This window comes from Ursus maritimus, unplaced genomic scaffold, assembly GCF_017311325.1.
Source record: "Ursus maritimus isolate PB19 unplaced genomic scaffold, ASM1731132v1 scaffold_15, whole genome shotgun sequence".
NCBI lineage: Eukaryota > Metazoa > Chordata > Mammalia > Carnivora > Ursidae > Ursus > Ursus maritimus.
The window spans coordinates 15,274,318-15,302,010 of NW_024423897.1; the positions used below are offsets into that span (position 1 = coordinate 15,274,318).

The window sequence follows — 27,693 nt, forward strand, 5'->3', positions numbered from 1 at the left end:
TTTAAATTCCGATACAGATATAACATACAGTTTTATATTAGTTTCAGGTGTACGATATAGTGATTCAGCAATTCTATACAGTACTCAGTGCTCATCATGATAAGTGTACTCTTTAATCCCCATCACCTATTCACCTATTTCACCCATCTTCCCTCCTCCTCCCCATAATCCCTCTGGTAATTTTCAGTTTGTTCTCTATAGTTGGGTCTGTTTCTTGGTTTGTCTCTTTTCTCCCCTTTGTTTTGGTTTGTAAATGCCACATATGAGTGAAACCATATGGTATCTGTCTTTCTCTATTTTGCTTAGCATTATACTCTCTAGCACCATCCATGTTATTGCAAATGGCAAGATTTCATTCTCTTTTATGGCTGAATAATACTCCAGTGTGTGTGTGTGTGTGTGTGTGCGCACACACACATCATCTTTATCCACTCATCTATCAATGGACACTTTGACTTCTTCTGTAATTTGGCTGTTGTAAATAATAATGCAATAAACATAGGGGTGCATATATCCTTTTGAATTACTGTCTTTGTATTCTACTATAAATACTCAGTAGTGGGCTTACTGGATCATAGGGTAGTTCTGTTTTTAATTTTTTGAGGAACCTCATACTGTCTTCCATAGTGGCCGTACCAGTTTGCATTCCCACCAACAGTGCAAGAGGGTTCTTTTTTCTCCACATTCTAACCAACACTTGTTGTTTTTTGTGTTTTTGATTTTAGCCATTCTGACAGGTGTGAGGTGAATCATTATAGTTTTGATTTGCATTTCCCTGCTGATGAGTGACGTTGAGCATCTTTTAGTGTGTCCGTTGGCTATCTGTATGTCTTCTTTGGAGAAATGACTATTCATGTCTTCTGCCCATTTTTTAATTGGATTATTTGTTTTTTGGGTGTAGTGCTCAGTGAATTTTCTATTTTAGAGAGCAAGAGCTCAAGTGAGTAAACGGTGGGGGGGGGGGACAGAGGGGGAAGGAAAGGGACAAGCAGACTCCACACAGACCATGGAGCCTGCCATGGGGCTCCATCCAATGACCCCCGAGACCATGAACCAAACCAAAATCAAGTCAGATGCTCAATCTACTGAGCACCCAGGTGCCCCATGCTCAGTGAATTTTAACGTTCTCATGTTTTGTTTTTATTGTGCAAGGCAGTGTTTTATGAGCATTCTTTAAAAAATGACTTTATTTTTTTTTTTTTTAAGATTTTATTTATTTATTTGACAGAGATAGAGACAGCCAGTGAGAGAGGGAACACAAGCAGGGGGAGTGGGAGAGGAAGAAGCAGGCTCATAGCAGAGGAGCCTGATGTGGGGCTCGATCCCAGAACGCCGGGATCACGCCCTGAGCCGAAGGCAGACGCTTAACCGCTGTGCCACCCAGGCGCCCCTAAAAAATGACTTTAAATCAGAGAATTTCATGGTACAGCTATATAATGATAGCCTTTTAGAGTTGATGTGATTTCTTTGATTAATCTTCAGAATCCTAAACTTAAAGGTAAAGGTATGGAAATTGTTGCTTTTATTAGTTACAGTTCTGGGTGAGAAAACAATGATCTTGCCCTTTTCCTCATGTTTTTTTGGTTTCCATGTGGTTTAGTGGTGTAGTGATGGCTGAAAGCATGTAGCTCTATTTTTATATACAGTATTATCATCCAGGCTTTTTTAGAGGTCAGAATTCTGTTATTTAAGGATAAAGGGAACCCTGACAGTGTTAGAGGTAAAGACAAGCCTTTTTCTGACCATTCTTCTGGTGGCAGTTTTTAACTTTTGACTTTTAACTTAAGGGAATGTTTCTTCTAATGTTTAAAGTTTATTTTTATTATTAGAAAATCAAACTTATTTTAAATAATAAGAATTATAATAAGATTTCACAGTGTACAAAAGCATTTCCTGTTTTTAATTTCATTTTGATCCTTAATCCTTTTGGATTTGTAGAAGAAAAAACCAAAGTGGGCAAATAGCTGGGAAGGAACAATCTCAGACTTTAACTTGAATGTAGGTTTTCTGATTGCTAGCTTATTCCTCTTAGGGAGGCAGCATGGTTAGTGAAAAGAAAATGAGTTTTTAGAATCAGACTGGGTATGAACTAGTTTCCCTATTTAGTCAGTATGTTACCTTAGTAAGTTGCTTTTTTGAAAATGTAAAGGAAGATAATGCCCATTTTATGGAGTTAGTTTTGATATTAAACTAACAAATTTGAAGAAATGGCGTGTTTTAGAATTTTCTTAGCATAATGTATATACTATATGGTGCTATCTCATGAAAGGTTAGCAAAGATGTGTTATCCTTGAATTATTCATAATATGTCACATTTATAAATATTGAGGCTTGAATGTATTACATTTATAAAATTTTAAGGCTGCAGTTTTTAGTTTTAAAAAATGTAATGGTTCAGATTTCATGTGGCGACTTCATAAGTAAGTATCTTTTAAAATAACAGCTTTATTGAGATACAATTTACATACCTATTTCAAGGATATAGCTCAATAATTTTAGTACATTCACAGAACTGTATAAACCATCACTACGATTGATTTTTAAACATTTTCATTACTCCAGATATAAACCCTGTACCCATAAGCAGTCATTCCCTATTTTTCATCAGTCCCCTTCCCCTCAAGCCTAGGTAACTGTCAGTCTATTTTCTGACTCTATGGATTGGCCTATTGTGGACATTTCATATAGACACAGTATGTGGTCCTTTGTGCCTGGCTTCTTTCACTTAACATGTTTTCAAGGTTCATCCATACTGTAGCATGTATCAGTACTTTTTCTGTCCAAATCATATTCTGTTGTATGAATATACCACATTTTGTTCATCTATCCATTGATGGACACAGGTTCTTTCCACTTTTTGGCTGTTATGAGTAGTGCTGTGAACATTATGGGTAGGTTTTGTGTGGACATACTGTTTTCTTGGGCATATACTTTGGGGTGGAATTGCTGGGTCATATGGTACCTGTGTTTAGCCTTTTGAGGAGCTGTCAAACTCTTTTCTTTTCTTTTCTTTTCTTTTCTTTTCTTTTCTTTTCTTTTCTTTTCTTTTCCTTTCTTTTCTTTTTTTTTTTTTTAAGATCTTTAAGTAATCTCTGTACCATATGGGGCTCGAACCTATACTCCCAAGATGAAGAGTTGCATGCTCTACCCACTGAGCCAGCGAGGTGCCCCTGCCATTCTGTTTTCTAAAATAACTGTACAGTTCTTACCAACAATGTGTGAGGGTTCCAGTTTCTCCATATCCTTGCCAACACTTGTTGATATCTGTCTTTGTTCGTATAGCCATTGTAGTGAGTGTGACGTGATATTTCATCTGGTTTTGATTTGCACTTCCCAGATGGCTAATGATATTGAGCATCTTTTCATGTGTTCATTAACCATTTGTAAATCTTTTTTTTTTTAGAAAAATGTTTATTCAGATCCTTTGCCAATTGTTTAATTGGGTTGTCTTTTATTATTATTATTGAGTTGTATTACATCTCAATTCTAGATATAAGTCCTTTATCAGTTATATGATTTACAGGTATTTTCCCCCATTCAGTCTAGTTATATCAAAGCAGAGTAGTATGGTACTAAGAAGAAGAATCAATACTTGGATAATTTAAAATAATTACTTTGGTACTTCAGAAACTGGCTGTATAAAAAGTCATTGCAAATTGAAAATTCATAAGCTCTTGAAAAGTTGGGTTTCTGTTTTCGCTTAAGACATGTACTCAAATAGGGGCACCTGGATGGCTCAGTTGGTTCAGCGTCTGGCTTTCGGCTCAGGTCATGATGCTAGGGGCCTGGGATGGAGCCCCAAGTTGGGCTCCCTGCTCAGTGGGGAGTCTGCTTCTCCCTCTCCTTCTGGGCCCCCTCACCCCGTCAAATAAATAGATCTTAAAAAAAAAAAAGAGAGAGACATGTACTCAAATAATGAAGCTGATTGCTCTTAAGTGAATAAAAACTTGTTTAGAGTATGTCTAGGATGGATATTGCTTGTAGTTCAGAGGAGTTAAACTTTAGAAAATCCGTGGCCTCATTTCATATAGTATGAACATTTAATATTCTATTTGATATTTCAGGTTCCTTAACTCTTAAAATTACTAAACTGTTTTTTTTCATTTTGAGTGATGTAAGGAATATATTTTCCAGTATCAATCCTACTTTAAAATTGAGACTATCCAGAACTGTAGGGGAAAAAAGAAAAACTCGACACTGACATGACCAATGAGGGTGTGGTCTTGGTTTACATCACAGTTGTGTGTTTTTCTCTATAATTTTTAAACTCTAGTATTCTTAAATTCCCTGTTTTATTGTTAGATTTATGAACCAGCATGTCAGTTTTGTATGTGTATAAGTTGAATTAAGAGCCCATGGGTTTCACAAGATTGGAAGTATACTCCTTTTCATCCTGGTCTCAGGTATGTAGGTAGGGTTTCAAATGTAAAACTTTCCCAAGACTTATTTATATGTAAAATACAGATAATTAGCTCCCCATTTCATAGAAGTTTGTCTCATTTAAGGTTTCTGTATTACAGGACTGTTAGCCTTTTGGACCAGGTCATGCTTTGCTGTGGGGGCAGTCTTGTGTATTTTAGGATGTTAGTGCCTCTGCTCCCTAGATCACAGAGCACCCCCTCTCCAGCAGTTGTGAAACCACAGAGTGTCCCTAATTGCCAAATGTGCTTTCCTGGGGAACAAAATTTTCCTCAGTTGAGAACCACTGCTGTTAAGGAATTGTTAAAATGAATTTTATCATATACCCCGCTTTTAATTTTGACTGGAATGAAATTGACCCATTTCAGTGTTTGATACATTTTCTTCTTTTGAACATTATCAGCTACAGACACTAAGTATTTCAGTAGGGGGTCAGAAAGAAGCTAAGAGAGAAGCAGGGTAGCAGAGATGATTTAGATAATTAAACCCTGGGTAAATGAACTATTCAATTACCAGCACATTGTTTAGGGTGTAGTAGGTACTCAGGTCCAGGTGTTAGAACATCTAGTATCTGGGATCCCTTAAATTGAGCAGTGCCTTTTGTTTGCACATATTGCATAAGATATATTTGAGAGCTCACTACTTTATTCCCTGTAAAAGTAGATTAGGTTTCTTTGGAATTAACAGTTTGAAAGCTTTAAGTGGCCAGAATGTACAAATTGTTCTAGGTTGTTCAGGTTGCTCAAGAGATTGTTATAAGGTCAGTTGATGAATTGGTAAGATTCTAGATTTTGTTGTTATTTATTTTTTATAACTTGTATGCTTCTCCTTATAGCAAGAATTTTTTTAATTTTAAGCAAGCTATCCTCGAGGCCCTCTTCATATATCTCACACATTCTTATGCCCACAGACCGTTTCAGTCGCTCAAGAATAGGCTAGCGCAGGGGATTAGAGAAGTAGATTTTCAAAGTGATTAGTTTATTAGTACTCAGGGGTTGATCGTTAGTATTCACAAATTGCACAAATGAAAAAAGTTTAAGAAAGGAAGGATTTTTTTTCAGTGATAAGTAGACAGCAGGGATTCTTGCTTCTGACCAGCTTAACACATTTTATTATTTAAATCTTCTAAATTAAAAATAAAAAAATAAAAGCATTAAAAGAGCTTTAAAAAAAATCTTCTAAATTGAAAAATCAAATACCGCTTTTGAACATTTCATCTGATTTAGTCTTGAAATAGTTATTAAATTTTGTTAAAAATTAGAATTTCATGGCTCTTGCATCACATTAATTTTTGGCATAAAATGACTCATGGAATTTTGCACAATTCCTTCTGTGGATCCTTCTTATTTGGCTTACTGTCTTGTTTATTTACATTGTGAATGACCCACTCTGTTGAGAGACTTGAGTAATCAAGTTTTCATTGTCAGCATGGAATGCCATGAAGTTGTTCATAACTTAGATATAGAGATCTTTGTTCAAACGATCCCTATTACAGTTCTTCTGTATAGTTTGGGATGCAGTGTCCAGATTCTCCTATCAGAAGGGACAGCTCTTTAGTGGCTACTTGGTTAGACCAGTAGTTCAGCCCTCCCAAAGCCACTGCCCTGGCTCTGGCAAGCCAAGCTCGGCTGCTGGCCCAAAGAGGGACTACAGGCTTTCTGTGCCTGGCTGTCTTTACTGAGGTGAGGCTTACTGGTGAGTCAGCCAAACAGGGAAGATTCTGAAGGACTGTCTTGATAGATAGGAGTTGAGCAAAAGAGAAAGGGTCTAAGGTACCTAGAGAAGGTGTTAATTTCTGTGATAGGATGATTGGTTCGGTGTCTCAGGTCGCACATTAATGGGGGACGTTACAGCATTGAGGAAAGCTGTTCTTAGGGTCCTAGAGGAGAGCAGCAGCACAGAGAAATAGTGGGAGGAAGCTGTTTAACACCAGGGTTTTGTCATTAGGGCCTAAATATTGATTATTCTTCTGGAAGACAGATCTCCCTAAGTGTCCTATAATCTTGTCAAATCACAAAGTCATGAAATACGGAGACTGAAAAAGAAAATAATTCTGTTTTTACAGCATTTATCACAATTGTAATTAATTTTAGATTAATTTGTTTAGTGTTTGTTTCTCCTCCTGGTTTGTTAAGCTCCATGCTGACAGGATTGTGTCTTCTTGTCTGCTGTAGTACTCCTAGAGTGGAGCAGTGTGCTAGCAACAGTGTCTGCAGTAAATTCTTTTTGAGGTTAAAAGAAAAAGTATAGAGAATGTTGATTTTCCTTACAAATTTTGTTACGTTGAAGTTAGAATTCTTAAAAGAAAGACGGAAGCTGTGAAAAAAGAAGATAAACTAAAGTAGGCTAGGAAATACTACAAAACAACTAACGAATGTTTCAACAATGAGAAATTCTAGAATAGTGTTTGCTGAGTTATATATAAAACATCAGTAATATGATGACAAAAGCAAACAAGGGAGAGAAAACATGTTAGGGAATGCAGCTCTGCAATTCCTCCCTCGCCCCTGAGATCTCCTGGGGCCTGATCCCTGTGGGAGCAATGTTTGCCTCTTCCTGGGGGTAGTGCTCTTGTGGGCACCTCTATTCTCTTTTTATTGAATTCACATAAAATTAACCTTTAAAGTGAACAATTCATTGGCATACATTACATTCATAATGTTGTGCAACCATCACCATTATCTAATTCCAGAACATTTTCATCACCCCACGGTAAACCCCAGTACCCATTATGTGTCCTTTCCATTTTCCTACCCCCAGCCCTTGGCAAACATCAATCTGCTTTTTGTCTTTGTGGGTTTTCCCTCTTTGTAATTGGACCTATTGGAGAGGGATCTGCTGTGGCCACAAAGAAACTATTTGTCTTTGGAAGCCTAGGACTCAGGTTAGAGCTCTTTCAAATTTAAATATCTTTCTCAAAGACTTCATAAATGTTAAGTGGTATTTATATGCGTATTTTATTTTAAATTTTATAATTTTCTAAATTCTTCAGTTTTCTGTCCGAAAACTTCATAAAATATGATAATTCTACATTGATGGTTACCTAGTAATGTCGTAATCAGATGTGTACACGTAATTTGCATGTGTAGTAGCATTTATGCCTCTCACAGGGTTTCAACCACTGACCTCTAGATTGGGTAGTCCTTTGTTGTGGGGACTGTCCTATGCACTGTCAGATGTTGTGGCAGCATCTTGATCTGGGTGCTCGTAGCAGCCCCAATCCTTCTAAATTGTGACAACTTAAAATGTCTCCAGACATTGCAAAATGTCCATCAGGGTTGACCTGATGGACCCCCTGGTTGACCACCACTGCATTAAAATCATTCTTTTTGAGAATTTCAGTAAAAAGACTATTAGAATATTATTTGTTAGAAATAGTCATCATAGAATGATAGAGGAGAATTGCTAAATCACCCATGAATCTAGGTCCATTATTGATTTTTATAATTGCCCCCAAACTACTCCCATTCATAAAACATATTTTAGTTTTTAATTTTGATTTTTTGGAAGTACTTTCCTTGTGGATTATGCAACGGTCATTTTTTATTTGGCTGTGCTGCTACACTGAAGGATTTCAACTTGATTGCCTAATAGGAAGTAATTTCATGGAAAAAGTAAATACAGCCGTGGGTTCAGAAATACTGGCAACATTCAAACTGTTTTAAATACAATGAATAAAGCATTCAATAATTGAAGAAAAGGAGAATTTTTTTCTACACATTTCCCTACCTGATGTTGAAGGAACTTAAGACCATAGTCTTCTAGTGTTACTACTTATTGATAATAAGTTAAATTTTCCCTTCCAGTGCTTCCTGGATGTGCACTGAAAGTTCTGTTTTCTCAGTGTGTAAAGGGTCTTTCCCATTTAAATCTTGTTATTTCTCAGTAATCACATGTTAAATGAATTAAATTGTAAAAGGAATATTTGATGTGATTTAAAATTTGTTTCAAAATAAATCTGTAGCCCACTTACATATTATAACCTTAATTATAGATTCTTGATAGAGTCGAAAGTGATAGTTTTTAAGGATTGTTCTGCTGTGAGCCAGTTTTTTTTTTACCTGTAACTAAATGCAATTGGGGATAAAACTTTGGGGAAAATAAGATAGGCGGGATGGTGGAAGAGAGCCAAAAGAGGGGAAATTTGATGTAATATTATTGGGTATTATCAGTTAAGTAGTAGGGTTGAGGGATGGCTTCTCAACTGGTTGTTTTGTTTTGTTTTGTTTTGCTGGGAATAGTTTTTAATAAGGCCTTGGGAAGAAAGAAAATCTCATAAAGTGGAGCTTTGGCTGTCTTTTCTACATAGTAAAATTCACTTTCAGTAAATTCTGATCCAGTGCATAGAAGAAAGAAATGAGTCCATCCTTACCTAATTCTTTATACCTAAATTTTTTCTTAGTATACATGTGGAGAGAGATGTTACTAACATAATACGCTATTTATAAGAATACGGTACTTTAGCTGCTGCTTTTCTCCGTATGTGCTTGGAATGTATCTAATGCATTTTTACCATTTTACTTACTTAGGGACTATGTCAGGAGTGAACTGGAGTCGGCCTATGAAGGACCAATGTATTTAGAACCTCTCTCCATGAATCGGTTTACCACAGCCTTAATAGGTAAATATTATGAAAGAATTAAAAGTGTAGGTGGGGACCAACCAGTCTTACTATCTTCTTTACATGCTTAAAATCATACATAGCCTATAGTTGCTTGTGTTTTTTAATGCTATTTTAACTATTTGGAAGGTTAATAAAGCTAATTTTTACTTTGTAAGATTAAAATTAAATATGTAATGTTTTTAAGTTATTTATTGTTATTGAAAGCCGTCACTATAGTCAAAAATAAATTGCCAGAAACCTCAAGAACTTGAGACACAATTGAAATATTTAGGTAGCAGGATGTTAAAAAATACGAGTGTTGGCTAAGACCAAAAACCAGTATAGATATAGTCCTAAGTGACATACTAGACCCTACCTACCGTGACAGAATTGCAAAAAAAGAAGTGAGAGAAAACCTATTTTGTGGCTCTTAAACTCACCCATATAGGGAGTGATAAAAGGTTGAATGTTGGAGATTAAGGAGGATTTCTGTAGAGACCTCTTTTCCCTGAAATACCTTCCCAACCGTTCACATGTGGAGAATTCAGCAGTAGACCATTTGGAGAGTCACATGTCTTCTGTGGCTTGGGGGGTACTGTGAACTGGTGTCTGACCTGCGCCTGCGAAATCTCAAGCTGCACCATCTAAAATTAGCCACATGCAGCTATTGAGCTCTTGAAATGTGGCTAATCCAAATTAAGATATACTGTAAGTCTAAAACACCCAATTTCTAAGACTTAGCACAAAAAAGGATGCAAAGTGTCTTGTTAATTTTTTAATGTAGGTTGTTTATATGATAATTTTGGGGGCATATTAGGTTGAATAAAATATGCTGTTAATTAATTCCACCTGGTTTTTTTTTGTTGTTGTTATTTTACTTTTTAAAAGGCTACCAGAAGTTTAAGAATTACAAATGTGGCTTGTATTATAATTCTAATGTGATATCAAGGCCAACAGTGGGCTGGCTGGCTGTTGAGTTTTCTGACTATGGACATAGTGAAAATGTCTTGGGAAGTTTTCTTGTATCTTCTAATCTATGTAGGCAAAGGGTATTAGTTGCTTATGAACTAGATAAGGGCCCCAAGAGTCTATGGGATTTTAGGTCCTTCTAAGAGAGCCTTTAGAAGGATAAGAAGACTCCAATGGGGATTGAATTTCCAGGAGTTAAGCAAAGAACCAAAAACAGCCAGAGGAGGGTACATAACAAGCGCTAAGGGTGGGAGAGCCACAGTGTTGAGAACAATCTCAGAAGAACCCATAAAAATGCACAGGAGAAAAGCAATGAGATTAAAAAAACATTTGGGGGGGGTACATATGGGAAGGGGGGTGGAGGGGCCGAGGGAGAGAGAATCTTAATCTTAAGCAGGCTCCACCATCAGTGCAGAGCCCAGTGCAGGGCTTGATCTCACAACCCTGAGATCATGACCTGAGTGGAAATCAAGAGTCAGATGCTTAACCGACTGAGCCACCCAGGCACCCCAAGGGGATTTTTTTTTATGCTCCAGCTTGGTGCACCCACACCCTATCATTGTTAGGAGCATAGTCGAGTAAGGATTTCCTACTTCCCTTCTCTCCTTCTTCCCTACATACTTCAGCCCTGGATAAGTCAGGAAGAGAAGGCAATGGTGCTGTCAGAGAAAGAAGATGAAACCTGCCATAACCTTTCCACCTCTCTCACAATTGTGGGTTTTCAATCTGTAGTCCTGTAGGAGGCCTGAGCTAGAGTAAGGGAAAAGCCTTAACTAAATAGTGTTGGCTATTGTTCAATTGAAACTGTGTAACCTAAGCTAGAGTAGAAAAGTTACAGGACTTGCCTTAGGGGCAGGAGAACGCCAATCTTCACAGAGTGGATTTTAAAAGACAGTAGGAGAAAAAAAATAATGTTGCTTTATGACTGCATCCTAGGATTTGGTGTATTCAGTAGTGGTAACATTCAAGTGAAAATACAGCTGACCCTTTAACAACACGAGTTTGAACTGTGTGGGTCCACTTACAATCCAGTACTGTAAATGTATTTGCTTTTCCTTATAATTTTCTTAATAAAATTTTCTTTTCCCTAGCTTACATTATTGTAAGAATACAGTATGTATTACATATAAAATACAAAGTGTGTATTAATTGACTGTTTATGTTATTGGTAAGAATTGCAGTCAACGGTAGGCTGTTAAGTTTTTGGGGAGCCAAGCATTTTCAACTGTGCATGGTGTTGGCACCCCTAGCCCCCTTGCATTGTTTAGATGTCAGCTAGGTTATTATTATTATTTTTTTTATATTTGCTAGGTTACAAAGCTTGTCAAGTATTATTTTTTGTGATGATGTAATATAGTATAGAAACATTCCTTAAATTTTCCTGTCAGTGGCTATAATATTGTTTCCTCAACTAAGATTCAATTAATTGGAAATAAAATCCATAAATTATTAAGTACTATCTTTTCTTCCAATTTGGATTTTGAAGGTACTTTCTGCTCATTTCTTCCATTTCATTAAAGAACTTTTCAATGAAAACCTGAGTAATATTGATATGCCATCATTTCTTAGAGTTGCAGACTTCTTGGAGCTATTTCTAATAGTGGAATCCTGACATCCAGAGATTACATTGTGATTTTGATTTGTTCAGAATTACTAATTGGAATAGGCACATCAATTTAAACAACTGCTAGTTTTTCTGGAGCTGCAGGAAAGATTTCCACTCCTTTTTTCACCTAAAAAGGAGAAGTTGTCTTCTCTTAAAGAGAATGATAGCCTATGAGTCATATTCTTCTATGAAGGAAGATAAGTGAAGCCTGTAACCCCAGAGTTGAGCACTGAATGTGCTGGCATAGACTTAGGGGAATTTTCATCATGTGTAGAGGAAGTTTACATCATGCCGAACAAGGAAATTTAAATATCACGGCTCTGAGTACAGTGACAGAAGTAAGATATGCCAGAATGAAAATTCCTAATCATTCCTAGTATTAAAGCATTTCCTCCACGTACTTTCTATTGGAGTTTTTGCTAGTTTTTTAATCAAAGAAATACACTTATTTTTAAAAGTCAAGACATACCACAATTTTATGATGAAAATTGGCTCTCTCCTGCACCACTCCTCTCCACACTCCTGTATCAATTCCCCAGAGGCCTTTCTCCTTCCTAGGCACGATAATATCTTCCCTGCTATTTTCTCTTTTGTCCTTCTCTGGAAGTCCTGTTAACCGAGTAATGTTCCTCCTACATTGACCCCCTAACTTCCTTACTGTTCTGTTTTCTTTTTTCTCTCTCTCTCTCTTTTGTTTTACTTGCTGAGATTTCCCAACTTTATCTTCCAACCCTTTTATTGTACCTTTTTTGTTTTATATTTTTAATATCCAGGAACTTGTTTTCATTGAATACCTCTTTTTACTATGACCGTCTTATTTCTTAGATATATCATGTATCTCTTTGAAGGTTTCTTTTGTTCCTTGAATTATCCATTTCCCCTGAGATCTTTTTTCTGTTTGTTTTGGTCTTTGTCTGTCATGGGATAGTAGTGTTTCTCAAGCCTGGATTTGAAACACCTGGTTGTATTAAACAGGGATTTGTAAATACTGATGCCTAGGCCTCATCTGATTAAACCATAAGTTTCACTTAAATATCTGGGAGTCCTTGACGGATCATTTGTATTCAAGTAAGCTAAGTTGTTGATTGGAATCTCTTTTAGGGTGTACCAGCTGGTATGTTTCACAGTTGATGTTCAAGTGGGATTGGCTGGTTTTGAGTATTTGTATGTTTTTTCACTTGGACTTGGTCATTTTCCCCAGAGAGTTATCTTTCTGTCCCCTGTAGGGGAGGCCGTTGTCAGTGACTAGAATGGGTGACAGTAACCATGGCAGCAGTGCTTGGATGCAGTGGTTGGTGCAGACTCTTTTCATTTGGGCATCTCACCTCTACTCTGGTGTCCAGGAGCCTGTGTCACTCTCTCCAGAGAGCAAATTTGGTCTTCATTCCAGGGTGAGGGAAAGAGTAGTGGCTTGGCTAAGTTAGTTGCCTCCTATCTCTTCATTCTCTGTCCTTTAAAATTTTCTCATAACTCACTTGGTGCCCTCTCTTCCTGGTTTTGTTGTTGTTGTTTCTAGTATTATGGGTTTTCCTCCTTTTATGCCTTCATGAATATTTTGCACATTATTTAGATAACAATTCTTTAAAGGCTAAAATTAATACTTTGTGGGAGAAAATACATGTTAGATCATGGTGGATTGTTAATAAATGTTCAGCTTTGTGTAAAAATGGATGCCATTTTTGTATTCTTTTAATAGTGATATAGACTGAACACAAAACTAAAATCTCAAAGTATTGTTTTGCTTTTTATTGGCAAGAATTCTCACCAAGAGAATTTGACTAAATGACTCTTAAGTTAATCTGGTAGATAACATGTTCAAGAACTTTAAAGAAATCCTAAAGGGATCTATGGAGGCTTGTCTCATCAGTGAAATGGGACAGTGTGGTACTTACTGTCATCAGAGTAGATCATTGAGAAAAATAGCAAGGGGGTGTTTGGGTGGCTCAGTTGGTTGAGCTTCTGGCTTTGGCTCAGGTCATGATCTTAGAGTCCTAGAATTGAGCCCCATGTCAGGCTCCCTGCTTGGCAGGGAGTCTGCTTCTCCCTCTCCTTCTCCTGCAGCCCCTCTTTCTACTCGTGCTCTCTCAAATATATAAACAAAATCTTAAAAAAATAGCAAGTTCTGATGTGGACACAAATATACAAAAAATGTAAAAGTATATTAGAGTGGCATTTCAAAGTGATGAGAAAAGAATTGGATGATTCTAATCTCCAGTTTTGAGACAACTGACTAAACATCTGGAAAAACAAACTTAGATCATTACTTCTTACCTTATTCTAAAACAAATTCCAAATGTGTTAATTTTTTTAAAGATTTTATTTATTTAGAGACAGAGAGAGAGCGTGAGTGAGGGGAGGGGCAGAGGGAGAGGGAAAGAGAGAATCTTAAGCAGACTCCATGCTGAGCATGGAGTCTGAAGCTAGGCTCGATCCCATGACCCTAAAATCATGACCTGAGTCAAAGTCAAGAATCGGATGCTTAACCGACTGAACCACCCAGGTGCTACTCAAATGTATTAATTTTTAAAGTAAAGAATACTAAAAGAAAATCTAGGTGATTACTTGTATGTCTTGAGTAGGGGGACCCATATGATTTAACCATGGCACCAAAGGTAGAAACCATCAAGGAAAAGATTGATAGGTTTGATCATTTATAGTAAAATATCCTATACTATTATAAGAGAAAAAAATTATTAAAATAGTCAAATGACACATTGGGAAAATATCATAAGACAAAGGAAATTGGTATCTTGATCAAAGAATTCCAGAAGGCTACATTCTCCAGTAGAAATGGCCAAAGAATGTGAACAAATAATTGCAGATTATTTTTGCATACTTACTTGTAATTAGTAATCAACAAATGCAAATTTTAAAAAGTTTAGGAAATATTCCTTGCCCTACCCTTCCTTAAATTATTTTTATTGCTGGCAAGTCAGTGGGAAAATGGGTACCATAGGGCAGTCTGATAGTATGTGTCAGAAGCCTGAAGTATTTCTTTGATTCAGTAATTCCACTTTTAAGAATTTAGTCTAAGAAGATATTGGGAAATGTGCTCCAAGCAGTTTATACAAGGATGTCATACACATATAGGCTTATTCATAATAACATATTTTATAATTATTAACTATTTGAAAACAGCTATATGTTAGAACTGTGTCATTTGCATTCAGTGTAATATACCATACAACTAAAAACAACCATGTATATATACTTTCTGGTATAGAGAGAGACACATGTACTCTATGTATTAACTAAGAAAAACTGATTGTAAAAAAGTATGTACACTATAATCTCCTAGAAGACATTTGTGTATATTCACACTCATAGAATAAATATGAAAAGGGTAACAGTATGAATACCTAATTTTTAGAAAAGATTATTAGAGAGAGAGAACATGTGTGCGAGCAAATTTAAATGAGCGGGAAGGGCAGAGGGAGAGGGAGAGCCAATTTCAAGCCAACTCTTCCCTGAGCATGGAGCCAGATGCGGGGGCTGGATCTCACAAACCTGAGATCATGGCCTGATCTGAAACCAAGAGTCAGATGCTCAGCCGCCTGTGCCACCCAGGTGCCCCTGAACACCTAATTGTTTTTGAGCACTTAACTAAGTTTCAGATACAATGTGAAGGCTCTCTATGCAGTGCTTCCTTTAATGGACCAAAGGTATTATAGGATTATAAGAGATTGAGTTTTTTCCCCCTTATTTCTCTGTATTTTCTAAGTTTTCTATAATGAGCATACATAATCCTCTGGGAAGAATATGTTGCTTAAATTTTTTAGTGTTAACTTTCACTTTTGAGTCACTTGGAAAGAAGGCTTGCATGGTCCTGTAAAAGCAATTAAAGCTTGAAAATCTCAGAACGAATTTTGTTGCAACATGGTCTTAGGGAAGTAACTGTATCTCTGGAATTTTACGCTTTCACCCATAGACCAGAACAGTTAAATATTGAGGACCTTTGTAAGAGCTGTGTATAAAGAGTAGTAACTGAGTAACTATAATATTGAATTAGAAATTAAAAAAACCTTTTTCTGTATTATATATGTCATCCGAAATGTGATGAAGACCAGTGGATATTTGTGCTGCCTTTTTCAGATCAGTACCTAGGGAATCGGTGCTCGAAATTGACAGAACATGTGAATATGTAATTATGGTCAGATGAGGTAAAAATTTGATTTAAATTATTATCTAAGAGATCTTAATTAGACTTCTTCAAAAGCTGTGCCATCATCTTTATTGGCAGTGTCTTTTGTTTTTATTTTGTGGATACCAATCTTAAATGCGTTCTCCTCCCCATTTTAGGTCAGTTGGTGGTGTGTACTTTATGCTCCTGTGTCATGAAAACGAAGCAGATTTGGCTCTTTTCAGCTCACATGCTTCCCCTGCTGGCACGACTCTGCCTTGTCCCTCTGGAGACAATTGTTATCATCAACAAATTTGCTATGATTTTTACTGGATTGGAAGTTCTCTACTTTCTTGGGTCTAATCTTTTAGTACCTTATAACCTTGCTAAGTCTGCATACAGAGAATTGGTTCAGGTAAGACTGACAATCACACACAGGTAGATAAAATTCTACATAAAAATTAGTTCTGTTAAAGATTTAGTTCATTTCACAGTCGTGGTCGTGGTAACATTCATCCCCCTGTTGGACAGTTTCTAAGTAGCAACTATTTTCAACCTAATTAGGAGCATCTGCGATTCTTCATGATGAAGTGTTCTGCAGAGAGGCAGTGAAGTGGGATTCTGTGGAAGCAGAGGGTCTGGGTTTTTTACTCTGGCTCTACTGTTTACTAGCTGTGTAACCTGGGGATAGTGGGTAGTCACTTAAGTTGGCTTATCCATAAAATGGAGCTAATAATAACAGTACTTAACTTGTAGGGTTGCTGTGAGGTTTAAATGAGTTCAGTGCGGCAGACAGTATTCAGTCTGTGTTAACTATTACAATGAAGACAAAAATAATACAGAATTGAAAACCTAGAGGTAAAATCTGGACTTCTCTTCTGATTAAAGTCCTACTGTGACTACGGTTTTTTTCCTTGTATTTGCCAACTTATGTAAACTGAGAAGTTAAGTAGTTCTGGGCTGTCATATGATGGATTTTGTTTAGGTATACTGATTTTGCCAGTATGACATGTTTCTGCCCATCCTACTTTTTTTAGCCTTTGCTCTAAAACAGATTATTTCCAGATAGAAACAGTAGATATTTAAATATTTCCATTTGACTTGATTGATAAGTTTCAGTATATAAAATAGATATTAAAACTGACATTGATATAAAAAGAGAGTGATAAAATGGACGTTCTTTTTTACCTTTTGACTGTGTGTATATGACCTTAAGGTACAGGAGGCTCTCAGATCGACTAAACTAAAACTACTAAGTGAAATAGGCTTTTTTGTTGTTGTTATGGCCCCAGGGGCAGATTTCCTAGAAAAATTTCCCTAAACTCTTGGCTTTAGGCTGATTCTGCCTTCTTTGTTCATCTTATGTAATGATTAAGTTGGGCAATTTTCAGAGAAGAGGAAATTATTTTCATACTCAATGAAGAGCTTTTTTATGAGGAAGGGTTATAGTTACATTCAGAGTAAGAATAAACTGAAATATGTATTTTTTCTTTGAATTCAATCTTGTGGAGCTACCCTAGTTTGTGGGAAACAGAAGACAATCAGTAAACATTAATTGGTTACTGTTTATTTAATCACCATAAGGACAGAGCCCTCATTTCTCAATGTCCTGTTTACCTTCTTGGTTGCCTTAAGAGTCATGCATCACTAAATATCGTAGTTGAAAATAAATTCTAGGTTATGAAATCCACAACCTGGAAAGACTTGGATAGGTAAGAAATGGAAACTATCAGGCTTTTTAGGCATCTGTTCCTTGAATGGAAAGGAGGAAAAGTACTCTCTACCTCTTAATGATTAGTTTGCTGCTAATAATAATTTTGTGGCTAGTTTTAGCTTGAAAAAGCTAGTTGCTTTTGCTTTAAATATTTTCTCGTAGGGGAAAAATAGAAGTTAATCTTGACTGGATTTTAGAGAAAGCAAATTTAGAATAACCTGCAAGTCCTTGCATTTTAACTTAATACTTAAAAGATCTACATCTACCTAGAGATAGATGTTAATTAGAAATCAGAAAAACTTGAAGTCAGTGTATTTTAATTTAGGATATTTGTATTTTATTGAAACAATCTGGTATCACATTGAGAGTTCTAGCAAAGATGATCTGCTGTATAGGTTAGAGTTTGTAGCCTGCCTTGCAGAACACTGTTGTATTACCAGGGTCTGGTCCCTGGCATAGTAACTCCAGAAACTTGGTTACATGTGTGCTTGTTAGGCTGAATCAGATTATGAGAATTGATTCCTCCTAATCAATCTCGTAAGAGATTGTTTTACAAACTGGAAAGCTAATTTACTGATTAGTAGATTAATAAACTTTTTAAACCTTTTTTCCTGGTGTTAATGCACTAGGCAAATCAAATAAATTGAGAAATGTTGTTTGATAAATACACAGGAGGAGCAAGGGGAATTGATCTGTCTGGGGGAAAAGACTGGCTAACTATCTTTGCTCTCCAGTAGAGTAAACTCCAGTGTTTATTCTGTCTTCCGTCAAACTGTTTCTCCCCTGTGACATTTCCTGAATAAACCTGTAAAAATTCTTCCTTTTACCTTGCCCCTTTTTCTAGCCATTCATGCACTATTGCATTATTTATGGTAGTCCTGATCATTTTGATTTAGAGATGAGTAAGTATACAAAGTCTGGTTAACCTACCTTTGATGTAGTTTTACTCTGAAAGTGACTTCATTTTGAACCGTAAGGGCAGTTTATGGTTGTCATTTGATGAGTGTGTGTCAAGTGTTAATGCAAAATCAGTGAATTTTAGAAAATGTACTAACTGTACAGAGCTAACTTTAAAGGAATTTAGTTGGAACAATCTTAGTGAAAGAAAAGCAATTTAATTTTTCTCTTTAAGTACTTTAAACTCTTTTGTGTTTAAAGTGTTTATTGAAGTGATACAAGATGTTTTCCTTTTTCATTTTCTTATTCAGGTCGTAGAGGTGTATGGCCTTCTGGCTTTGGGAATGTCCCTGTGGAATCAGCTCGTAGTCCCTGTACTTTTCATGGTTTTCTGGCTCGTCTTATTTGCTCTTCAGATTTACTCCTATTTCAGTACTCGAGATCAGCCTGCATCACGTGAGAGGCTGCTTTTCCTTTTCCTGACAAGGTAATTAATAAGAACGTATGGTACTGTACATAACCTTAGGAAGAGAAGACTTTGATCTAGGAATAGCAAGTTTTGCAAATCTCCAGTTATGTTTAGGGTACCCCATATTTAATTAAGATAGGATTTTCATTTGGTGGATGCCTAGGGCTGGCAGTGCAGGGAGGTGCTAAGGTAATAATGGTATATTGGCTGTAGCAAATGATTTGTGGAAAGGTACATAGCAAATTTAAAAAAGTTTTTTAAAATTCTGAGTTAAATTACTGGTTGGGTAAATAAAACATGTTACTAAAAATAATTATCAATTACTGAGTATTTAATATGTGCCAACCACATTGCTAAACACTTTTCTTCAGACTTAATCTTGACAGCAACCCTGAGAGATAGGTGCCTTTATTATCATTTACCATTTTAATAGCTGGGGAGACTGTACCGAGAGTACCTTGCCCAAGGTGACACTGCTGAAAGAAACCTTGCTGTTGTCAGAGCCCATCTGAGTTCAAACCCTGTGACTTAACTCTTGCAGCTAATGCCCTGTTATTTTTCATGTTTTACTTCATTATTCAGATATAGTCAAATAAGTGGAGAAGTGAGTATATCATAATGCTTTGCTGTTTGCCCCAAAGGAATTCTGAGACTTGGTTTTTAAGATTTAGTTTTTTAAAAAAATAGTCTTAAGTCATCAGAGTCCTTTTTCTGCTAAAGTATCTTTGTTGTGAGCTTATGCTACATCCACATTTGTCATTTTTCCACTCTTGAGTTTGAATCTCAAGTCCTCAGAATCTAGCACATGGCTATCTATCTTCATTCCCTGGCACATACAGGCAAGAATGAAACTCTGTCCTTCAGGAGAGTACATATAAGCAAGAAGTGTTGAGTTTTAGTTAATAGAGCCATTGTTTCTCAGCCAACCAAATGACGGAGCACTATGCAGGGATCAGGTTGTAAGGGGTGTAGGGAAAATGTTACACAGTGTTAAATATCAGTAAAAATGTCACAGGGTAGTACGTATTTTAGTAAATAAGCAGAATAAACTTACTGGCACTGAGTCAGATTTTGTATTTTCTAAAAATAACACTTTGAGTTGATAAGTAGCTTCTGTAAGCATGCAATAAATTGATACCAAATACATTTTAATAGTTCATTATTAGTGAAGTTTCATTGCTGTTGTTTTTTAATGTAAATATTATGGAAGTTTTATGAAGAATTTTAAAATGATCCGAAAAGTAATTCAATTTTAAGAGAAAGAGAAATAGAATCCTTTGGTTAGGATAATAACCTAAGTGTGGGACTGGGATTGGTCATGTTTTAAACCAGATTATTAGCCATTAAAAAGTACAATCAGATCAAGTGTAGCATAGTGTAATAGGCTTAACAAGTCAGTAAGCCATGAATGAATTTGGATTTACTTACAAAGTAGGAAAGTAATACTGAGATTTTTAGATGAGGTTTAGGTGTCTTGCCAAAATGATTTTTCTCTCTATTCCTTTTTAGACATGGAATGGATTACTCTTTCTCAAAATAGGAATGTTTAAATTTGGTTTTTAACAGAGAAGTTCCCATATGGCTCTTCTGTTAATTTCTATCTCTGTAAGCATTGTTGTCCTTGATGCTCCTTTGTGCCAGGTTACATTGGTGTGTTGCCTTGCCAAAGAACAACTTATTTACAAAAGGAAGATTGCAAGTTTATCAGCATACCCTGACTAAACAAACCAACTAAAAAAGCACATGCAAACAAAGGTTTGCTTTTGCAGCCAGAAAATAGAAACTAAAATTCAGTATAAAACATCTCACTGAAGAGAGAGAGGAAGAAAAGTTTTATAAAATTTCCAAATTCTTTCACTTCCTCAAAGTTAGGTTGAAACCTTTTGCTTTCTTAAGTATGTTCTCTTTTGAAAAATATCCTCTTGAAAATGTAATTAAATCATACTGCTTGGATGTACAAGATTTCTTTAAATCTGGAGACAAGAATAGAGAAATAGTACGGATCATCATTAAATTTTCAGACTTTTCCAGTGAGAACGAAGTAAAATTTTTAGTATATTTTTAGCCATGATTATCACTGTTTAGTTACTAGACAATTTGTTTAAACATAAGGATTTAAACATAAGGATTTCTCTGAGAAAATGTCACATTTCAGAAATTAGATTTGTAAGAATGCCATAAAATCATTCTTTCGGCTATCAACCACCATGACTCATAGATATTTTGACTCCTAAAAGAAAACCAGACATTTTTTTCTCATCATACTGTGCATTGATCTATGGAAAAGTAGATGTTTTCACTTAAAAACTTAAAAGCAATTAGTTGTTTAGAAAGGGTAACTATGTAGTAGAAGCACAGAGCTACATAGTAAAGGACAGGGGGTGATTTGCCTGAATGAATTCCTCATGGGTACAAATGAAATTCTTAACTGGAATTTTAAAACTTCTCTGAACATTTGTTAAATGCTGTATAAATGCTAAATCCAAATTATTAGTACATAATATTACATATGTTTGTAAAATACTTGTTAATAATTTAGTATCTAATATGTTCAGTGAAAGTATCGAATGTATTTCCATAAAATGTCAAAGTATTTACAATCTTTAGTTAGTGTAAGGTCTTCCAGTTCTTCTTGTAAGTGGTATTCGTAGCGAACTTTTATGTTAAAAATTGATACTAAAATTATTTTTAAATGGTCTTTGGCTGTATTCTTGGATATGCTTTTGAAACAACCCAGAAAATATGCAGTCGTGTAAACCTAAATTAAATTAAAATATAAAGTATCAATAATATGGAAAATACTGTTGTATTGAGAGGAGTTGGGGACTGCAAAGTCAATATGGGCCTTCCCTGATAATAGTTTGGCCAAATAAGGAGTTTTGACAAGTAATCATATTAGCACAAATTGGACTATGAACAATTTGTGCAGCCAACATTTTTCAGAAGGAACTGTGGGCAACTATACGAGTCTTTTTTGAATATTATCAGCATGTTAATTATGTGTTTCTTAGGGTTTGAAGAAAATTTGAGTCCTTACTGCTTTTGAAAGAGGTGATAGATATATAAAAATAGAGAAGACATTGTTTCAGATATGGTACTATGTACTGAATATTTGCTAAAGAGATTTTAAAAATGCAGATTAGGATAATAGAATGGATTTAAATTATTAATGGAGTGCTTAGGTGATTTTTTTACCTCAAATTTTGGTTTGGGGTGGTTTAATTGATGAGAATCAGATCAAGGTTGGTGGTTATTTGAAGGCTTAAGATGGTTTTATTTCAAATGGAAAATTTTTATCTGTCAATATTTCCCCACCCCCCTTTTTCTAGTATTGCTGAATGCTGCAGCACTCCTTATTCGCTTTTGGGTTTGGTCTTCACGGTTTCCTTTGTTGCCTTGGGTGTTCTGACACTCTGCAAGTTTTACTTGCAGGGTTACCGAGCTTTCATGAATGATCCTGCCATGAATCGGTAAGTTCTTGACTATGGATGTCTCTAGACTTGTAAATATTATATATAACTTGAAGAAGTAATGATGAATTTCAGAGGAAATGGAATTTTGAGATTTTATTTTTTTGAATGGTTGCAACTATTTGGATTTAAAATACTATGAAAATATAACTGAATTTCCATATGTAAAAGATGGATTTTTACTGTATGTACATATCAGTATTTATTGGACACTTTCTTAGATTTAAGAGATTGGGGGGGGTGGGGAGGGGCAGAGGAAGAGAGAATCATAAACAGGCCCCACACCCTGCATAGAGCCTGACACGGGGCTCAGTCTCACGACCCCAAGATGAGTCATGAGCTGAAATCAAGAGTTGGACACTTAACCAGCTGAGCCACCAGAGATTTTTAATAGCGTGCTTTTTCCCATTTGAAGTTTAAGTGTAGCCCTGTTAAAATCAAATTTCTGTATTTGATACTTAAAAATTTTTTGTGTGTGGACATAATTTTGATACTGATTGAAGTTTCAAAGGGTGCATTAATGAGAATGCAGAGTAGTTAATCTGATTATTAAATCACTAAGATTAGATATTGGGAAACTCTATTTCTAGAGCTTGTCAATGATTTCTGTTAATAGGAATTTTTAATGGTTTCATTTATATAAATTTATATAATCTCAAAATCTTTATGGGGTGCCTGGGTGGTGCAGTCGTTAAGCGTCTGCCTTCGGCTCAGGGCTTGATCCCGGTGTTCTGGGATCGAGCCCCACATCGGGCTCCTCCGCTGGGAGCCTGCTTCTTCCTCTCCCACTACCTCTGCTTGTGCTCCTGCTCTCGCAGGCTATCTCTCTGTCAAATAAATAAATAAAATCTTTAAAAAAAAAATCTTTAAATCTTTATGGAATGTTTCAGAATCGGTAGATGGTGCATACCTTGTAAATTGGAGGAAACATTTTTTTTGGTGTACATTATTTTTTTTATGATAGAAGAGGAAAAAAAGAAAAAGTATGCTTTATAATCTTCCTGCTAGTCCCAGCTAACACCTTTATAATGGCAAAAGAGGGAGGAGGGCAAGAAAGAAAAATAATTCATGTATAAGTTCACAAAATTCATACCATTCAGAAAATATGAAATGGGAAGTGACAATTCTTCCTCCCCCTGCTTGCCATTTCCTCTCCCTGAAGGTAACAGCTTATAATGGTTAAAGTTTCTTACAGGGAAAAGTACGCATATATATATATTTTTGCTACTGTTGTTTTTGTTTCATTTCCAGATACTGTACATGGTTCTGCACCTTAGTTTTTCACTTAAATATATTTTAGATGTTTTTTTATGTCAACACAAAGACCTCCTCACTCTTTTTTTGATAAAGGCATAGTATTCCAAAATATGGATGTGTTTTTTTCATTTTTTGCTATTAAAAAATGGTACCCTTGTATATGTCTTTTTTTTTTTAAACTCTTAATCAGGAAACTTTCAAATTAACACAGTTGAAAGAATAGTAAAATGAACCTCCATATATCTGCCACCCATCTCCAGTAATACAGCCAGTCTTCTGTCATGAATGCCCCTATCTACTCCACTTACTTTGTCCCCTCCATTATCTCCAGCTGCATTTGTTTGGTGCAAATTCCAGATATAATACATTTTATCCATAAATATTTTAGTCTCATTTGAAAAAGCATAGCTACAATAGCACATTCATTCCCAGTAAGAGAATTCCTTCACATCAAATTCCCAGTTGGTGTTCATATTTCCCTGACTTTTTTTTTTTTTTTAACATTTTGTTTGCTCAACTTCATATCCATATAAGGCCCATATTGCAATTGGTTAATATTTTTTAAGTCTCTTAATATTTAGGTCCCTGCTGTGTTATATTTTTTTCCCTTTCTAAAAATTTTATTTGTTGAAGACACCAGATTGTCCTGTTTAATTTTTCAGAGTCTGGATTTTGCCAATTCTGTCCCTGTGATATCACATAACATATTGTTATTCACTATATTTTCTCTTACATTTAAATTTTTTGTAGCGCATCCATAGAGTAAATTATTACAAAGTAAGGTTATTGAGTTGAAGGGTATACACATTTTTAAATTTACTAGCAAGTTTTTCTGCAGAAAGGTTTTATCTGTTTTATCTCAACATTAGTGTCCCCATTTTTCTCAAAATTTCGTGTCAGTGGTTGGGTCCTCAAACTTCGAAATATTTGCTCATTTGTGGTTTTGAAAACTGGACTTATCCTTCGTTCATTTATTTGTGAGAGTTCTTTATAAATCAAGTCAATAAGATGAAAAAGATCTCAGGATTTTGTGTATATTTTCCATATAGAAACTGAATTTCAAAAAAGTTTATGTGTGTCTTCTAGTTCTTATGGTCTGCTTAAAGAGACCTTTTCTACTCCCAAAATTATGAAGACATTCACCTATGATTTTATTTTTTATAATCAAAATATATCTCATGTTAAAATATGTATAATTCAGTGGCTATCTAAGAATGGTAGAGTGTCTGGCTCATTAGCAAAGCCTGGTTAGAACACTTTTATTTATCTTGGAAGTTGCTTTTTATCTCCTCATTGTGGGCTAAAATAATAGCTGTTAATGTTTTGCGCACATATAATGGTGTATTGTGACTCTGTATTACTGTTACATCGATGTTCTATATAAGTTAATATTCTGATCAGGTTTTTTGTCTAAGTCAGACTAGATCACCAATATGTAACAACAGTGTAAGTCTTTGGACTATTTTCTCTTGCAATGAGATGAGATTCTGATTGTTTATTTTTCTGAAAACATGTGCTTAATTTAGGGGCATGACGGAAGGAGTCACGCTGTTAATCCTGGCAGTGCAGACTGGTCTGATAGAGCTGCAGGTTGTTCACCGGGCATTCCTGCTCAGTATTATCCTTTTCATTGTCGTCGCTTCTATTCTACAGTCTATGTTAGAGATTGCAGATCCTATTGTTTTGGCGCTGGGAGCATCTAGAGACAAGTAAGAAACTTCCTAAAAGAAATTTTTGTAATATTCTTTATGAGTGTGTTGTCTGAGGATTTAGATAATGTTTAGAGACCGAAAATGGATGAATAATTGGTATTAGCTTAAGGTAACAAGTTTACCTTTTTATTTTTTCTATATGTTTGACTTTTCTGTTTTTTCCTCTCAGATTCTTATAGTTAGAAATCACATCAAAGGCCATGTAATTACAAGTCAACTTTTTCTTCAGAGAAATTTAATTAATACCTTTTATATTTGTTCAGTTTTAAAATGAAGAATGGAGAGCATCAGATTTAGTCCAGGAAATATAGTAAAAAATATAATTTTATTCTGTGTAATCCTAAAGCAGAGAAAGCATTGAGAGAACGGAGAAAAATCATGTGAAGGAGAGAGAAACAAAGGCTCTCAGGCAGTCATAAAGATAGGCATTTATGGAATAATGGCCTCATCTGATGGCCTTTAGACAGTTGCAACTTACTGAGGTTTTAGTGGGGATTCTTGACATCTTATGGAACCAGGCGAAATTAATAGCTGCATTCATGTTCATGCCATATTACAGATGTTCTCTTAAGGAATAAAAGTCAAGTTATTATTTAGCTCTTTAAGATAGAATTAAACTTACTGTAGTTTATACAAGGGCATTCTATAAAGAATTACTAAAAATTCAGAGTCACTGTTTCTTTCCAGTGTCTGTTGACCTTCTGGTGATTTTTGAAATACCTGAATTTATTGCTTCTTCGGTAGAGTTTTATGAGTAAGGGAACAGGCAATCTTTTGGGAGATAGAATTTTGACACCAGATTTTTAAAACATTCCAAATTAACATTTTAGTTACAATTCATCAGATTTATCTTTTTATCCCCATATCCCACATTGCTGAACATTCTGAAATTTTTCTCAAATGGTAGCATTTAAGATGTTGAACTCAGTGGTGAACTCAGTTAAGTAGCCATTTAAATGGGTTGTTTTTGACCTAAGTACAACACTATTTTGTCATTTCTGGCAGTATCATTTAGTAGTATTACTTATACAAATTAATTTAGCATATACTGATAAGACTAATATAATACTATAGAAAGTATTAGAAAAAAGAAAGAAATCTATAATTCCACTGCCGTAAGAACCAATAAATCAGTTCTGATTCCCACGAGGATGTTGAAGTGGCCTCATTACTGGCTTTTTCCTCCAAGGTCAAATAGGAAATATAGAAGGAAAGGAGCAAAACTGAGAAGTCCTGTGTGTGGGTGTGGGGTGGTTATTTTGCATCTATGTCAGTGTTCTTGCTGGTGTCTGCTGCGGCATTCGCCTAAGGCCGAGAGGTGCTCTTGGCTGTGAAAGGATGGAAAAGGGATGGATCATTAGGGTTAGGTTCTTCTCTCCTACCATCGCCTACGGTAAGTAAGAGGGTACTATCAACAACTATATGCCAGTACTTTTTAAAACAAATGAAATGGAAGAGTATGAGAAAAATATAACTTATTAAACTGACTCAAGAAGAATTTAAAAACTTGGATAGTTCTGTAGCTGTTAAAGTAGTGGAAACAAATGGCAAACATCTCGACCCAGGTGGTATTACAGGCAAGTTCAGACTTTGAAGGAATAGATTATCCCTATTTGAAACACACACACTTCGAGACAATGAAAAGAATACTGCCCAACTCATTCTGTGAGGCGAGTATAATCCCTGTATTGAAATCAGACAACTTGAGAAAGATACTCTTTTATTTCACTCATAGTAGGAGGAACTATGCAGATTTGTAATATTGGGTGGAGTATAGACAGCTTGAGCAGTGGAACAGAGAGCCCCTAAACAGACCCATATATGTTGGACTTTGGTATATGACAGGGGTGGCATGTCCAATAAGTGGGGACAGGTGGTACTTTTCTGTAATGTTGCTGGAAAAAATGGTTTCTATTTGGAAAAGGATGGAATGGGTTCCTATCTCACACTATAAACAAAGGATCAACTCTGGAGTGTTAGAGACCTAAAATGTCAAAAACAAAAAATTAAAACTCACATAGGCTAATAAATTTTGGACTTTGAAGTAGGAAACAGTTTATTAAACTGACAGAACTGGTATGGAAGAGCGAGACTAAGAATTAAGAATGACTATGATTATGAAAGGAAAGAGTGATAAATCTCACAATTACAGTTAATAACTTTTTAGACCTAAAGTTAACTTTATAAACTGGGAGAAGATATTCATAGTATTTCACTTGCCCAAGAATTGGTATCATATACAAACAGCTCAAATGAGCAAGAGAAATGGATGAAATACATTTTTATCTTTAGGCTTTTAGTGAAAGAGGAGACACATGAATATGAAGAGAAGTTCAGCGTCTTTAGTGGTCAAAGAAGTGTATATCAATACCACACTGAGGTACTGTTTTAAACCTGTGGGATTGGCAAGGAATAAATGAAGGAAGGAAGAAAGAAGGGAGAGAGAGGAAAGTCAGC

The 27,693-nt window shown here is 35.6% G+C and overlaps 1 protein-coding gene across 3 annotated transcripts in view; it reads left to right on the forward strand.

Moving 5' to 3' along the window:
* Nucleotides 1-27,693, forward strand: part of RNF145 (ring finger protein 145) — a 96,721-nt gene that overhangs the window by 59,714 nt on the left and 9,314 nt on the right. For all 3 annotated transcript variants that reach the window (XM_008692438.2, XM_040630352.1, XM_040630351.1), the window contains 5 exons: nucleotides 8,949-9,040; nucleotides 15,897-16,132; nucleotides 18,640-18,815; nucleotides 22,127-22,267; nucleotides 25,051-25,233. In XM_008692438.2, the coding sequence (XP_008690660.2) occupies nucleotides 8,949-9,040; nucleotides 15,897-16,132; nucleotides 18,640-18,815; nucleotides 22,127-22,267; nucleotides 25,051-25,233 (828 nt within the window). The remainder of the gene's footprint in view (nucleotides 1-8,948; nucleotides 9,041-15,896; nucleotides 16,133-18,639; nucleotides 18,816-22,126; nucleotides 22,268-25,050; nucleotides 25,234-27,693) is intronic.